This window comes from Ruditapes philippinarum, unplaced genomic scaffold, assembly GCF_026571515.1.
Source record: "Ruditapes philippinarum isolate M1 unplaced genomic scaffold, ASM2657151v2 ctg6012_1_1_1_1, whole genome shotgun sequence".
In the NCBI taxonomy this organism is placed as follows: Eukaryota; Metazoa; Mollusca; class Bivalvia; order Venerida; family Veneridae; genus Ruditapes; species Ruditapes philippinarum.
Window position 1 is genome coordinate 103,405 of NW_026865643.1, and position 15,287 is coordinate 118,691.

At 33.2% G+C, this 15,287-nt stretch overlaps 1 protein-coding gene across 2 annotated transcripts; it reads right to left on the reverse strand.

Annotated features, from left to right (window-relative positions):
• Positions 1–134: 134 nt before the first annotated feature.
• Positions 135–15,159, reverse strand: LOC132729876 (uncharacterized). 2 transcript variants are annotated; one of them, XM_060715712.1, is made up of 4 exons: positions 15,069–15,159; positions 14,548–14,703; positions 11,088–11,276; positions 135–800 (listed from the first exon to the last, which is right to left on the reverse strand). In XM_060715712.1, the coding sequence occupies exons 1-4, from the start codon at positions 15,139–15,141 to the stop codon at positions 640–642; spliced, it is 579 nt and encodes a 192-aa protein (XP_060571695.1). In that variant the 5' UTR covers positions 15,142–15,159; the 3' UTR covers positions 135–639. The 2 variants fall into 2 exon arrangements, with proteins under 2 accessions (XP_060571695.1, XP_060571694.1); XM_060715711.1 differs by lacking the exon at positions 135–800 and adding an exon at positions 9,527–9,885.
• Positions 15,160–15,287: the final 128 nt, after the last annotated feature.

A 15,287-nucleotide genomic window follows, 5' to 3' on the forward strand; every position in this document is an offset into this window, starting at 1 on the left:
TAATCCTAAAATAGCCGAGACAATTTTTTATAATCCTGAAATTGTTGAGACAAATTTGTATAATTTTTAACTTTTAGACACGCAAAGACCTGGATGACTTCAATATAAGACGAAACCAAGTATACAAAAAGTCGACATATTTGACAATTTATTTATTTCAACTTACATAGGCCCGAAATAAATAATGAGAATTAAACAAGTTTAAGCTATTTATGAGTTAAACTGATAACTCTCAACATTTACTATGGCAATAAGAGGAATAAATGACAACAAAATGGTTTAAAGGCACATTATGCCTCAGAAATCATTACTTTTTAATTCTTAAGAAATGTCAAACATGTATTTGAATAATGGATTTAGAGCATATTAGATGTTAACCAACTAAAGAAAGAAGCGCTGAACGTGCAGTAATGTGTCATAAAGGTAGCAAAATGTAAACAAAGTAGTTTTTTTTACTTTCATACAATATAATAATTCACTATAATTATACCAATATTGTCTTGCAAAAGATATTCCAAGTATATGGCAAATAAGTAATACTTTGAAAACTGTAACAAGATAATAAAATTTGAAAGTTTATAAAAAGTAAAATTTGTAGCATTTCTGGAGCATAATTGGCCTTTAACATATTCATGCTGTTTAACAGTTTTGCAGGCTTTGGGTAACATATTCCATCAAAGATTTTCCCATGGGATGCGTGTCACCCATGGGAGGTAAATTTTTCACCGTTTCCAATAACAGCGTTTCCAGGCCAGGTTCTTTACAACTCCCGATAACTAAAGTCCGTCTCAACACACTGTCTGAAATAATGTAAAAAAGATGGAGATTTGTATCATACGGTGGCTCAAAAGTGACATCACAAAAACTTTTGTTGTTGTTGTTGTTGTTGTAGTCAACGTTTAAACGAAATGATGATTTGTTTAAAATAAATAACGGAATATTTAAACGGAATATTATATCATATTTCTTTAAACGAAATGAGGTTTCAGTCAAACGAAAAACAACAACAACTTACTAAAAACATCATGACACAAATATCAAGTGTATATTATGCCACATCAGGGCATATATTGTATATATTGATATGTTTACATATTTTATTAAGCACGTAGCATTGTATAAGGTATTTTTATGATATAGTATGCGGTACATTTAAGATAACAAGACGTAATTCACGTCTCTAATTTTATGGTAATAAATCTTAAACTTTGATTTAATTTTTTTTTCATGATTTTGTCAAATAATGAAATTATTCAATTAAGAAAATTATTAAGAAAAATGTTTTCATTAATTGAATACATTATTTGAAAGGTTATAATACTATATGTATTAGGCTACCTGAAATTCGCACAATTGTTTTCTAGTTTATGGCAATGTAACAAAGCGAAAATATAACAATGCAAAAATGCAACAATGCTTAAATGTAAAAAGTGAAAACAATGTAGCATTACGAAAAAAGCGACAACTACACGACAGATATACTGCAAAGGGAAAGCAAAACGCAAACAAACAAAACAACAACAAAAATCAAACAAAAGAAAAACAAACAATAAATAAAAACAATGTGCACTTTTTTGTGCCGTATCTTTGCCGACATTTTATTTTCCGCCTCGAAAAAACGAGAACACAAAGAAACGAAAAAACGAGACCACAAAGAAACTTGAACCTTTTCGTATATTGGTGTTTTCGCATTTTCCGTGGAAATTGAAAAGACGCCATGGCGTAAATCAGCCACCATACATAACAATATGCATTGTGGTTTATGACAAGACCAGTTATAGATTTACATTCCTTAAAGGCACATCATGCATCATAATTAAATATTTTTCCCCTTTTTGAAAAGGTAAACACGAGTTTTATAATTTTTAAACGGTTTAAGTGAACGTTAAAGATGCCTGTTACCTGAAGAATTTTGTCATAAAGTAGCGAAATGTAAACAAAGTAGTATTTTCACTTCTATACAAAATACATTTTCACTGTAATTGAATACTTATTTCCAAAAAGCAACACATGAAAAAGATGGGTTATGTAATTGGCCAATGAGTAACTCTTTGGATACCATAAAGTACACAGAGTTAAAGAGCTTTCCAAAAATAAGAAATAAGCTTTTCTGAGGCATTATGGGCCTTTAATAAAACTGACGTTGATTACTTACCTGGAAATACATTCACGGTAAAGCCACTGTATCCTAGCCTTGGGGTAAGTTGTGTAGAATTAACATTAGCAATTCTGTTAAGAATGGCTTGAAAGTTTGCATTTGTTTGATCGATGGACCATACAGGATCAACCCTTCCAGAAAATATATGTAGTGTAATTTTGATGTTGCTTCCACCCTGTGCTGTCACTACAATTATAAACACAATCCATTCCTTATTACAGTCTGTCTAAGATGTCATTTAAATGAATGTGAATTTTTAAGATATTGATACGCACCATGGATAAAATAAGACGGCAATAATGAATACGCTTTTTTCATCACGTGAGAATAACACAATAAAGTATAATGAAAAAAGACATTTAATCAATCTTAATCCATGGTCATGATTTAAAAATGATTAACTTTTCTACAAGGGTCATGTTTTGAACATGATTAACTTTGATCATAGTGTTATGTTTTCAATATTGATCAATATTTGAAGTATTTTTTCTGTTCATTAGCCAAAGGCAAGTTTTTGTCGATATTTGCTAATAAAAGTTGTTGTTGTTGTTGTTTATTGATAAACTTTGATCCAATGGTCATGTTTCGAATACGATCAGTCATGATTTTAATATGATCAACTTTGATCTAAGAGTTCTGATTTTATATTATACACTATATACTTTGATCCCAGAGCAATATTTTGAATAACTTCATAGAAGATAACTGTACGGATGTTATTCAATAAATAAGCTTTAAGTTTCGTGTTATAGTCGAGGAAATATTTTTAATTAGTCCAGTTTAATATTTTTAAAAATAAATTACGCAAAGCTGTTCATGTCGTAAAAAGCTGTCACGGTAATGGTTATGACCTGTGGAAAATTATCAATAAAGTGACTTAATGCTAAGAGATTAATGTTAAAGAAATAAGTAGTGATCAGCAAATAAATTTCATGCTAAATGATGTTTCTTAGATGTGGTTCTTATATTAGATCTGTACTTTTTCGCCATCTTGGAAAACGCACGTCTTTAATGAGACGCTGGGATAAAAGCCGACAAGACGGTATCGTTCCGTGACAACTTGACATTTGTTTTTAAACTCGTCACTTTGATGTATTACTTGTAAACAAATAACTCTTGCTTGTAAAAAGATATGCATAATTTTTTTAAATGACATTTGTAAACACGACATCTCAACCAATTCAACAATTTAAATTTGTTTACATACAATTTAATGAATTTTCATTTCCTTTCGAATGTGTTTTCGTAAATCATAAAGTTATTTATAGAGCGCACGTGATTTAGACAAACTAATTCAACTTATGTGTTCGTAGAAGATAATGTTTTGGAGTATAAATCATTTAATATGATTTCATTCCTACCATAGTATCATCTTTAACAGTCTGATAGATTTTGTATAAATACAGTATTTATACATAAATAAACATATATGATGTCCAAATATTTCAGAGGCCACAAGAAGGTGACCTCCTATTGGTGCCCGTCAGATCCTAATGCGTAGCACTACTTGGGCGCTGATTTTAATCAGATTCATGTTTTGTGACAACCTAAAACAATCATGACTACCTCCTCTGTTATCCTGGCGTGCGCTGGGTACCGTTTATATGCATGTTTGAAATAAATATTAAATCTGTATTAATTTTGTGCAAGTATTAATATGCAGTTTTAAGTAAATGATAAAATTTTAAATATATGCAGACAAAATAGATTTTGGATAACCACTCGTATAGGGTTCATTCTGCTTTGAACAAGAGTTGTCGGTAGGACAACGTGCTCGACTATTCTAAATGTTTGATAGTAAAACTGGAGCCTGGATAATGTAGATAAGTTAAAAAGGACATAATTCTGTAAAAATAACCCATGTTAGAATTATAGACCCTCTTTAGTGACCTTCTTTTAAGCTCCCAAATAATTGTTTTGAAGTTTCAAACGATTCCCTTCAGTTTTTTTCTTTTCAAGTACCACATTGTACGCAAAAACTTAACTAACGTTTGGCGCCGACGCCGACGTGCGTATCTCCCTATTCTTCGAATAGTTGGACGAAAAATTACTTCGGACACAATTCTGTGATTAAGGACTGTTACAAAATAAAGATATTTTAGCTTTTAACAAGATTATTGGCAATTGTACTAAAACCAAATATAACCATTCTGACATTAAAATGGAAGGCGTATCTTTTTGCTTTTTTCAGCGAAATAAAATATAAAATTTCTTACCTACAAATATACATGAAGCTAAAATAATTACAGCCGAATACACGGCAATGATAGACAAATATTCCATTCTGGTGAAAATTAAATGAAACTATGTTGAAAGATTATATGATATACATATAGTCAACTATTTCTAACATGTAACCAACATTTATCAAATTGGACTAAAGATAAAATCATGTCCTATTTACATGACGCTCAGTAGGAACGCAAACACAAACATTATCTTTTTTCACTAAGTTTAATTTAATACGCAATTTATGCGGCCAGTGATATATATATTATACAGTTATTGACACCGACAGATGACATATTTACCCAGGTAATGCTTTCTGTTTGATAAGTGATTAGTTGACTAGTGGTGTCCTCTGTGTAATTTGTGAGTAATGTTCTCTATGTACTTAATTCTTAGTTTTTAGTGATTTGTGTGTAATTTCCTCTGTGTGCTTTGTGCTTTGCGTGGCATGTCCTCTGTGTGATTTGTGCTTTGCGTGCCATGTCCTCTGTGTGATTTGTGCTTTGCGTGTCATGTCCTCTGTGTGCTTTGTGCTTTGTGTGCCATGTCCTCTGCGTGCTTTGTGCTTTGCGTGTCATGTCCTCTGCGTGATTTGTGCTTTGCGTGTCATGTCCCCTGTGTGATTTGTGCTTAGTGTGTTATGTCCTGTGCGATTAGTATGTCCTGTCCTCTGTGTAATTTAAGTTATTATTAATTTCTCTATGTCATTTGTGCCATTTTATGTGTGATAGTGGTTCTCATGTTAACTGTATAGTTTTAGAATTTTTATTAATTTTCTTTTGTGTGTGTTTTATGTGTGTGTGTGTCTGTGGTTTGTATGTGTTTGTGATGTGTATGTGTGTGGTATGTTTGTTTGTGTGATGTATGTGTGGTGTATGTCTGTTTGTATGTGAATGTGTGTGTGGTGTATGTATGTGGTGTATGTATGTGGTGTGTGTTTGCATGGTGTGTGTGTGTATGTGTATGTTTGTGTGATGTTTGTGTATGTGGTGTTTGTATGTGGTGTATGTGTGTGGTGTATGTATGTGGTGTGTGTTTGTATGTGTGGTGTGTGTGTGTGTGTATGTATGTGTGGTGTTTGTATGTGTGTGTATGCGTGTGCTGTTTATGTATGTGATGTGTGTTTGTGTATGTATGTGGTATATTTGTGTGGTGTGTGTGTGGTGTATGTGGTGTGTGTGTGTGTGTGGTGTGTGTGTGTATGTTTGTGTGATGTATGTGTGTGCTGTTTATGTATGTGATGTGTGTTTGTGGTATGTGCATGTGTGTTTGGTGTATGTATGTGGTGTGTGTATGTGGTGTATGTGTGTGGTGTATGTGTGGTGTGTGTGTTTGTGTTTGTGTGACGTATGTGTGGTGTTTGTATGTGTGGTGTATGCGTGTGATGTTTATGTATGTGGTGTGTGTGTGTATGTTTGTATGTGTGTGGTATGATATGTGAATGCATGTGTGTGTGTGGTGTATGTGATGTGTGCGTGTGTTATTAACCGAAATATTGTTAGTAATTTTATTGGAGTAGCGGGGGATCGAACTCGCAACCCCTTGATTCGTAGTCAGACAGTGTTACCACTGGACCACAGCGCCCGCTCTGATTTATAACTATTTTGGAAAGTCCTATATACATTATCACATTAATGGCCAACAAATTGGTTATACAATTGAATTTTAACACCTTAGTATAGCTGTAAAGTTGAACGTTTTAAATGTATTGTAATAAGACAGTCATTGCCTCAGGGGTTGCAATATAGCCACCATTACAGAATCAGTTAATATTTAAATAAGCAACACTAATTAAAACAAATAAGACGACTGTTAAGCAATGTATGCCCTGTGTCGGAAAAAGGCCCTTGTAACACTTAATATATACAAAATACAAAATATGACAATAAGTTGGCTGAAACCAAAATATTATATTGGTGATAATGAAAAATGAAACTTCAAAACAAGCCTTTTCAGATCGTTTTTTTTCTTCTTTTGGTTGAAATTAGCCTGGTAATTTTTCAGTCAGTTGTAATCTGTGACGATTTGTATCTGACTAGAATCAAGCAGTTGAGGAAAAAAATGTTTTTTTTATTTGTCAAAATGAAGGAGACAAAATTGAAATAAGTTTGTGTATTTTTTTTTCTGCACCAATAGCAATACATTTTTATTGTGAGTTAGCGAATTCAGCGTTGAAATGGACCGTTTCATCATGAATCTGAATATTTTCCCTCCAATTTTCATCTCAACAGCCTTTCAGAGTAAAGACAAATATACGGAAGCGTCCTTACGAAGCGTCCTGGTGCCAATTTACATGTTCTATAAAAAAAGATAACTCCTACGTAGGACTTTGCAACTCCTACGTAGGACTTTATAACTCTTACGTAGGAGATAAAAAAGCCTAATTAGGAGTTTATAACTCCTACGTAGGAGTTTGTAAGTCCTACGTAGGACTTTATAACTCCTACGTAGGAGATAAAAAAACCTAATTAGCAGTTTTAAAGTCCTACGAGGGACTTTATAACTCCTATGTAGGAGTTAAAGAAGCCTAATAAGGAGTTTATAACTCCTACGTAGGACTTTATAAGTCCTACGTAGGTCTATTTAACTCCTACGTAGGACTTTATAAGTCCTACGTAGGACTTTATAACTCCTACGTAGGAGATAAAAAAAATTAAAGTCCTACGTAGGAGTTTAAAAATCCTACGTAGCAGTTTATAACTCCTACGTAGGACTTTATAAGTGTTCCTCTACGTAGGAGTTTTAAAGTCCTACGTAGGAGTTATAAACTCCTAATTAGGCTTTTTTATTTCCTACGTAGGAGTTGTAAAGTCCTACGTAGGAGTTGCAAAGTCCTACGTAGGAGTTGCAAAGTCCTACGTAGGAGTTATCTTTTTTTATAGAACATGTTAAATTGGCACCAGGACGCTTTCGTACGTTTCGGCCACAGAATTGCACAATTCTGCATTACTTTTTCACAATGCCGCCGTTATTTGCACCACACTGCGTTACTGAATATTCAAGGTATTGAACGGAAAAAAGGACTAGCTGGAAACAATGTAGATACTAGTACGTTAGCTAAAATGGCAACTCACTGGGCATTTTAAATAGAGAACAATAAATCTTCTCAGAAACCTTAAAAAACAAGTACACCAAAAGCTCAATAAATATTTCTTGTCGCAACTACCGCATTCATAGTTCTATTTCTTTCTTAATAATAATACCCGTTGTATCCCGTTGTATCAACATCCAAAAGATATTTTTCATCGAAATTCTTTTACATTCTTTGCCCGTATCATTTTTGGTCCCTTTTGAAATCATAGAGCTATCTCCTTAGCGACATGACTACCTCCTTCACGACAAAGCTGTCTCCCAGGACAAATATCCTATATTTTCTTTATAAACTTATGTTTTGACCTTTTGACCTTATTACTTCGACTGTAACAAAATGAAGATATTAATTTTTAGCTTTTAACATGTTCCTTGGCAGGTAAACAAAAACTAAATAAAATCATGCCGACATACAAAGTGGAAGGAGTATCTTTTTTTCAGCGAAATAAAATATAAAATTTCTTACCTACAAATGCACATGAAGCTAAAATAATTACAGCCGAATTAACGGGCATGTTAGACAAATATCCCATTCTGGTGAAAATTAAATGAAACTATATTATATTGTTGATAATATTATATGATATACATATAGTCAACTAAATGTTACATGTAAACAACATTTATCAAATTGGACTTAAGATAAAATCATGTCCTATTTACATGACGCAAAGTACGAACGCAAACACAAACATTATCTTTTTCTCACTAAGTTTAATTTAATACGCAATTTATTCGGCCAGTTTGATATATACGAAAATATTGTTGACAGAGTAAGTGATAAGAACGTGGGGTTTATCATAATGTAAACATATTTATTTCCCGAATATATACATATACAGTACAAATCAAACATGTTTTAACAAGATAAGGCTTAGAACGGAAGACTTAGTCTTATAAAATTCTCCTCCATAACTATTACTTCGATTGAATTATAAACTTCGTCATTTTTGTCCAATAAACTATGATGATTTTATCTTATATACGGTGATTTTTAAGGCGAAAGGATATGAGCCGCGTCATGACAAAACCAACGTAATGCGTTTGCGACCAGCATGGATCCAGACCAGCCTGCGCATCCGCGCAGTCTGATCAGGATCCATGCTGTTCGCTTACAAACCCTATAACAAATAGAGAAACTGATAGCGAACAGCATGGATCCTGATCAGACTTGCGGAGGCGCAGGCTGATCTGGATCCATACTGGTCGCAAACCCACTATGTTCGTTTTGTCGTGACGCGGCTCATATTATATATTTATTGATAACCAGACATTAAAATATCATTATGACATTATGTGATATTATCCTTTAGTCATTTTAAGTATGCTATCTTAGTTTTAGAATAAAAATGTAGTATATATTAGCGAAAAAAAATATGCTCAAATTATCATATTCAATTGACACATTGAAAAGTTAGGTCGATGGTCACCCACGGTTCATCTCCAAGAAACACTATCAAAATAACAAACATTTCTAAGAAGAAGACAAAAACCTTAAATTAACCTTCCCTGAAAGAAAAAAAAAGACAAGCCCCCAGGATGTAGGAGATAACTACCCTATGATATTGGAGATATTATTTTAAGAAATGTGTCCACAAATGTTATAAAATTGGATATAAGGCGACTAAAACTGGTTTAAGGCGGCACTCCTATAGGGATTACTCCAAAAGTTGGATTTAATTAGGCGATTTCTCCTAAAATTGGATTCAAAATGAAATACTCCTAAAGCGACTACTCCATTGTTTCTTTAACCAAATAAAACCATATAAGCAACATCATTTTTACAAGTAACATCAATGAAGAAAATCAATTGTTACCTTTTGTTCTTATACCAACACAACCTCCCTTTTTGGCGGGGGGGGGGGATGCAAGACGATGAGTCAGGCAGCTTGGCGGACAAAGACATCTTCATATCTACCTTTGGCAGAGAGGATAATAAAAGAAACAAATAATGTTGTTAGAGTGATAATCTTTAATTTTATCTTATTACTGGACACAATTAAATAATAAATTACAACAAAATTACTTGATAACATTGTTTACAAATAATGTTTTGACTAGTGATAAACTTTAATTTTATCTTATTACTGGACACAATAAAATAATAAATTACAACAAAATTACTTGATAACATTGTTTACAAATAATGTTTTGACTCGTGATAAACTTAAATTTTATCTTATTACACGACGTATTAAAAATAATAAATTACAACAAAATTGTATGATAACACTGTCATGCTTTTGTCTAACGGTTTTGTAGCTCTTTTTTAACATTTTGTATAGTAGAGTCACCAATGGTATTAGTGTATCCTATAGGACTTAAATCTTGCACCGTTTCTAATAGCAACATTTCAACATCAGGTTCTTTGCAACTCCCGATAACTAAAGTCCGCCTCAACACACTGTCTGAAATAATGTAAAACAATGATTGATAATGTAAGAAGGGCCCATAAGTGACATTACACATTTTTTGTTGTTGTTGTTGTTGTCATGCTTTATTTATTTCGTTTAGACGAAATGTTAATATCTTTATTTATACAATTTGTCGTTTGAACGAAAAAAATATCCATTTAAACGAAAACGAAATCAGCGTAAGTACAACAAACGCGAATACATGCAATATCACTTTAGGGGCTCCGTAATTCATATTTTTTTCGTTCAACCACAAAACATTGTATTATGTCTGAAAAACGTTGTATTATGTCTGAAAAAACATTGTATTATGTCTGGAAGTAGTAGACTAAGCGTCGATAACATTTCAACCCAGAATCCAAAATGGAAGTACAATTTTTGTAAAGTTTGTGACACTGAGCTTCACATGCGATAAAAATAAACCAACTTCAAACCAACCTATATCAATGTACTATTTTGTTAGACAACGGATTACTCTGTTTACCTAAGATTATATCTAATAACTAAAAAGGGCATTCTTTGCTCAACCTTTAAAGGATAACATGACTATGATGGTATGAAGACTGTGACCGGGCAGACGCCCAAAAATCTTATAGCATATCTCTGGTGGCTGGTTTGTGACATTGTGTTTTCGTCTTGCAACTCCGCCAAGCGAAAAATCGAGAATGAAAAAATTAAAATGGCGTGGGCGCGGAGCGAAAACACGCCAATTAGCTCCTCGACCCTGCCATTTTATTTTCTTAAATCTCGGTCCGCTACCCCGCGGGGCGAGGTTCTATTTATCAAACATCGCCCAGCGGCCCCGCTAATAAGCGTGTTTTCGCTCCACGCCCACGCCATTTTAACTTGTTAATTCTCAATTTTTCGCATGGCAAGTTCGCGGGGCGAAAACACGAATGACGAATGACACAAATCAGCCACCATACATATCAAAAAGCACAATACATTAAACTTTATAAATGAGTGCATTTTCTTCCTCTTTAAGTTCAAATCTATTTAAATAATGAATTTACAGTGTTTAACGATTTCCACTTGAAGGAAATAGCTAAGCATGAGTAATTATTTGTCCTAATTGCACTAAATAAATACGAAAAAAAAAATTAATTGTAAAAGTATTATCATTTTTTAGGCTTATTTGGCCGTTAAGAAGTTAAAGCTTTGCACACCCGCTTGAATGGCTTTCACTAACTACTCACTCCGAATAACATCCACTGTAAAACCTTTGTATCCTAGTACTGGAGGTAGGTCCGTAGAATGAACATTGGTCATTTTGTCTAGAATGGATTGGTAGTTTCTGTTTGTCTGATGTATGGTCCATACAGGGTCGGGCCTTCCGGAAAATATGTGCAATGTGATGTTGATATTGTCTCCACCATCCGCTGTTGCTGTAATTATAAACATAGTCCATTTCTTAATAAATTTTTTTAAAATTTCAAGTATCAAGTGAAGCTTTCAAAATGAAAAAATTCCACAATGAATAACAAAAAAGGATAATAAGAATTAAATTAAAAATCGATTTTATATACGATTATAAGCCGAATTTTAGCAAACAAGCGTTGCAACGCTTTTCATTTTTGGAATAGTTTTCACAATAAAAATGATAATTCTGGAATTACAGGATGGGGGAATGAGCTAAGAATTTGTACACAATTTATTGGATAAGATCTAAATCAATTGGAACGCATATCTCGGAAAATATTTTCAGGCCAATCATATCAAGAAAATCTTCAGTGGAGTCCCTTTTCGGCAGCCGAACGGACAGACCAACACCCACACAGAAAACGTCAAATCTATATGAGCTGTGTCACGACAAAACCAACATAGTGGGTTTGCGACCAGCATGGATCCAGACAAGCCTGCGCTTCCGCCCAGTCTGATCAGGATCCATTCTGTTCGCTATCAGTTTCTTTTCTCAAGGGACAGGACGTGAAGTGGTTGCACACTTGGTTCAAGCGAGCGAATTGGTTGCAAACTTGACAAAATGGCGGACACGGCGTGATTTTTTGAAACGGGTGAACGAATTTTTGCCAGGCAAGTGGGTTTCTTTTTTATTTTGAAGTTCATTAGTATGTCTATTCCATAATGCAATATATATATGCCACACTCGGTTAAAGATTTCAGCATCCTAGATTCTGTTTTGACGAAGTTATTGAAGATATAAACTGATCATGTAGATATTTTGAAATTTGACATGTGACTGTTCTGGTCAGTTTTTCTCCTAATTTATTCGAATTTGTAAGTTTTGAACTGCATTTAACAATAACAAAATATGTTTCTGTCAATGCTCTACAAATGGTTTAGTTCGCAAGTCCGAAGATAACGTTCAATACACAAAATATCTTGTTCAAGCACATTTTGGTTGCAGACTTATACTTCAAGCATTTTTGGTTTGCAAACTTATTCTTATTCTATTGAAATCCATAGTAAAACTTTGCAAAAGGAGTGCAGAAGGTTATATTTATTAACCTTTTTTTCAATGGCAATTATTGACATTTATGTTCTGTTACTTGTTTTTGTTATAAATGTTATTTATACCTTACCTTCTTCTTTTACAACAATTATGCACTTTATGTTTCAAATTACATGCTTCTCAGTTCAATACTATAATCATCAGTAAAAGCCTACAGACAAAATAATAGCATATAGAAAAATATTTATCGAAACTTCAATTCTAAAATATGTCATGATATCATATGTAAAAAATGCAAATGAAAAACTACATACAAACAAACGTATGTGAAAGTACCGTTGTTATGTAAGTGAATTATTTTCATCATAAACATAAGGACATGTGCACACATACGATGTTACTTCGGCAAAATGTCCAAAGTTTATCAAAACCACAAGAAATGCTAATTTGTTTGTTTCGTATGTAAAGATCAGCAGTTGCCTTAGACATAAAATATGTAAAAGTACTTATTTACTATTTTTACAAACCAAAAGTTAAAATGACATGCTTGTTTACAATATTTCGGATTTGATATACATCATATGTCAATTGGTATTCTTAAGATGATTTTGAATATTAGATCATAATATAAATGATATACGCTTGGTTATTTACATTGACTGATACGTGACAAAACTACTTAAAGTCATTGTTCGAGTTAGGGAATTTGGAAGATGTTTCGATTGGTCAATAATAAGGATCAATTTAAAGAAACATGTGAATAATGCCCTTATGTCAATGTTAATATAGTTTTTATCTACTATATAATCAAATTTATTTCAAATCTCATGAAAGCTGTTTGTTAAATTTTTTACTTATTTTCCTTTACAATTAGTCATGCCGAGAATAAAAAAATTCCTAAGACTTTGTAAAAAATAAAGATTAAGTATATCGAGGAGAAAAAATGATGAAGATAAACACAACTGAACTTCAAGTTTATATCTATTAGAAAGACCCTGTGTTAGGATATATCTGCACACATGCACAATTTCTATATTTATCACACACCCGTGCCGATTTTGCGACTCCGTAAATATGGTATTGCACGGCCGTGCATATATTTTGACGTGACGTCGTTAGCGTTATACAAACCTAGTGTAAAGACGCGCTAAATGTTAACGTTATACTATAGTCGCGTCAATGTAAAATTACTCTTGTTTCACTTTAAACCGTCTTTATTTTTGGTATGTGATAAATAGAATATTAAATTCGTGTAAGTTAATTACTGAATTTATTGCACTCGTTGAATAAAATAATATTATGCTCGCCAGAGGCTCGCATAATATATTTTTATTCAACTCGTGCAATAAATTCAGTATTAAACTTACACTCATTCAATATCCTCTATATATTTCTTATTAGATGAACGGGTATAATTGCCTTAATATTGCTAATTATTTTTAAAAAAAAAATGATAAGTTATTCCTCGCTAAAAATATGCATGCCACATTATTGACACAAAAGTTTGCAACCAAAAATGCTTGAAGTATAAGTCTGCAACCAAAATGTGCTTGAACAAGATATTTTTGTGTATTGAACGTTATCTTCGGACTTGCGAACTAAAACCATTTGTAGAGCATTGACAGAAACATTTTTGTTATTGTTAAATGCAGTTCAAAACTTACAAATTCGAATAAATTAGGAGAAAAAACTGACCAGAACAGTCACATGTCAAATTTCAAAATATCTACATGATCAGTTTATATCTTCAATAACTTCGTCAAAACAGAATCTAGGATGCTGAAATCTTTAACCGAGTGTGGCATATATATATATTGCATTATGGAATAGACATACTAATGAACTTCAAAATAACAAAGAAACAAAGAAAATTCGTTCACCCGTTTCAAAAAATCACGCCGTGTTCGCCATTTTGTCAAGTTTGCAACCAATTCGCTCGCTTGAACCAAGTGTGCAACCACTTCACGTCCTGCCCCTTGCTTCTTGTTATATGTAAGCGAACAGTATGGATCCTGATCAGACTGCGCAGATGCGCAGGCTGGTCTGGATCCATGCTGGTCGAAAACCCATTATGTTGGTTTTGTCGTGACACGGCTCATATAACTCGACCTTTGGTAGTGGATTATAACAGATGACAAGCTATGACTTAGAGTGATGAACTTTAATTTCAACTTATGACTGGACACACATAAAAATAATAAATTACAAGAAACTTGTTGGATAATATTGCTATGCTGTCATCTAACCATGTTGTAGTTCTTGTCTAACTTGATGTATTATAGAGTCTCCAATTGTATCACTGTCTCCTACAGGCCGTAAATCTTGCACGGTTTCTAATAGCAACATTTCAACATCAGGTTCTTTACAACTCCCGATAACTAAAGTCCGTCTCAACACACTGTCTGAAATAATGGAAATAAAACAGTTTGATAATGTACGAAGGCCCACAAGAGACTTTACACATTTTTTGGTTGTTGTTGTAATTTGTATTTTTTTTGTTTAAACGAAATGTTAATTTCTTTATTTTATACAATTTGTCATTTATAAACGAGAAGGAAATCACACAATCAAATTAAAAGCAAATGCATACGATGTCACTTTAGGGACTCCGCAATTTAATTGTTTTCTTTCAAGGAGTCAGCACTGTATTACTCTGAAATTCGCAGAATTATTACAAGTATATGTCGATAATAATTTTACCCTGTATCTCTTATGGAAGTATAATTTTGTAAAGTTTAGGGGAATGACTATCGATATAAGTACTCACTTGGAAATACCTCCACCCTAAAACCTTTGTACCCTAGTATTGGGGGTAGGTCCGTAGAATGGACATTGGTCATTTTGTCCAGAATGACCTGGGTTTTCTGTTTTTATGACTATCGTCCAGACAGGGCGGGGGCCCTTTTCCCGGGAAAAAATGTCAACGTATGTTGATTGTTTTCCCCCAATTTGCTTGGCGTAATTTTAAAAAAAATTTTTCATAAAT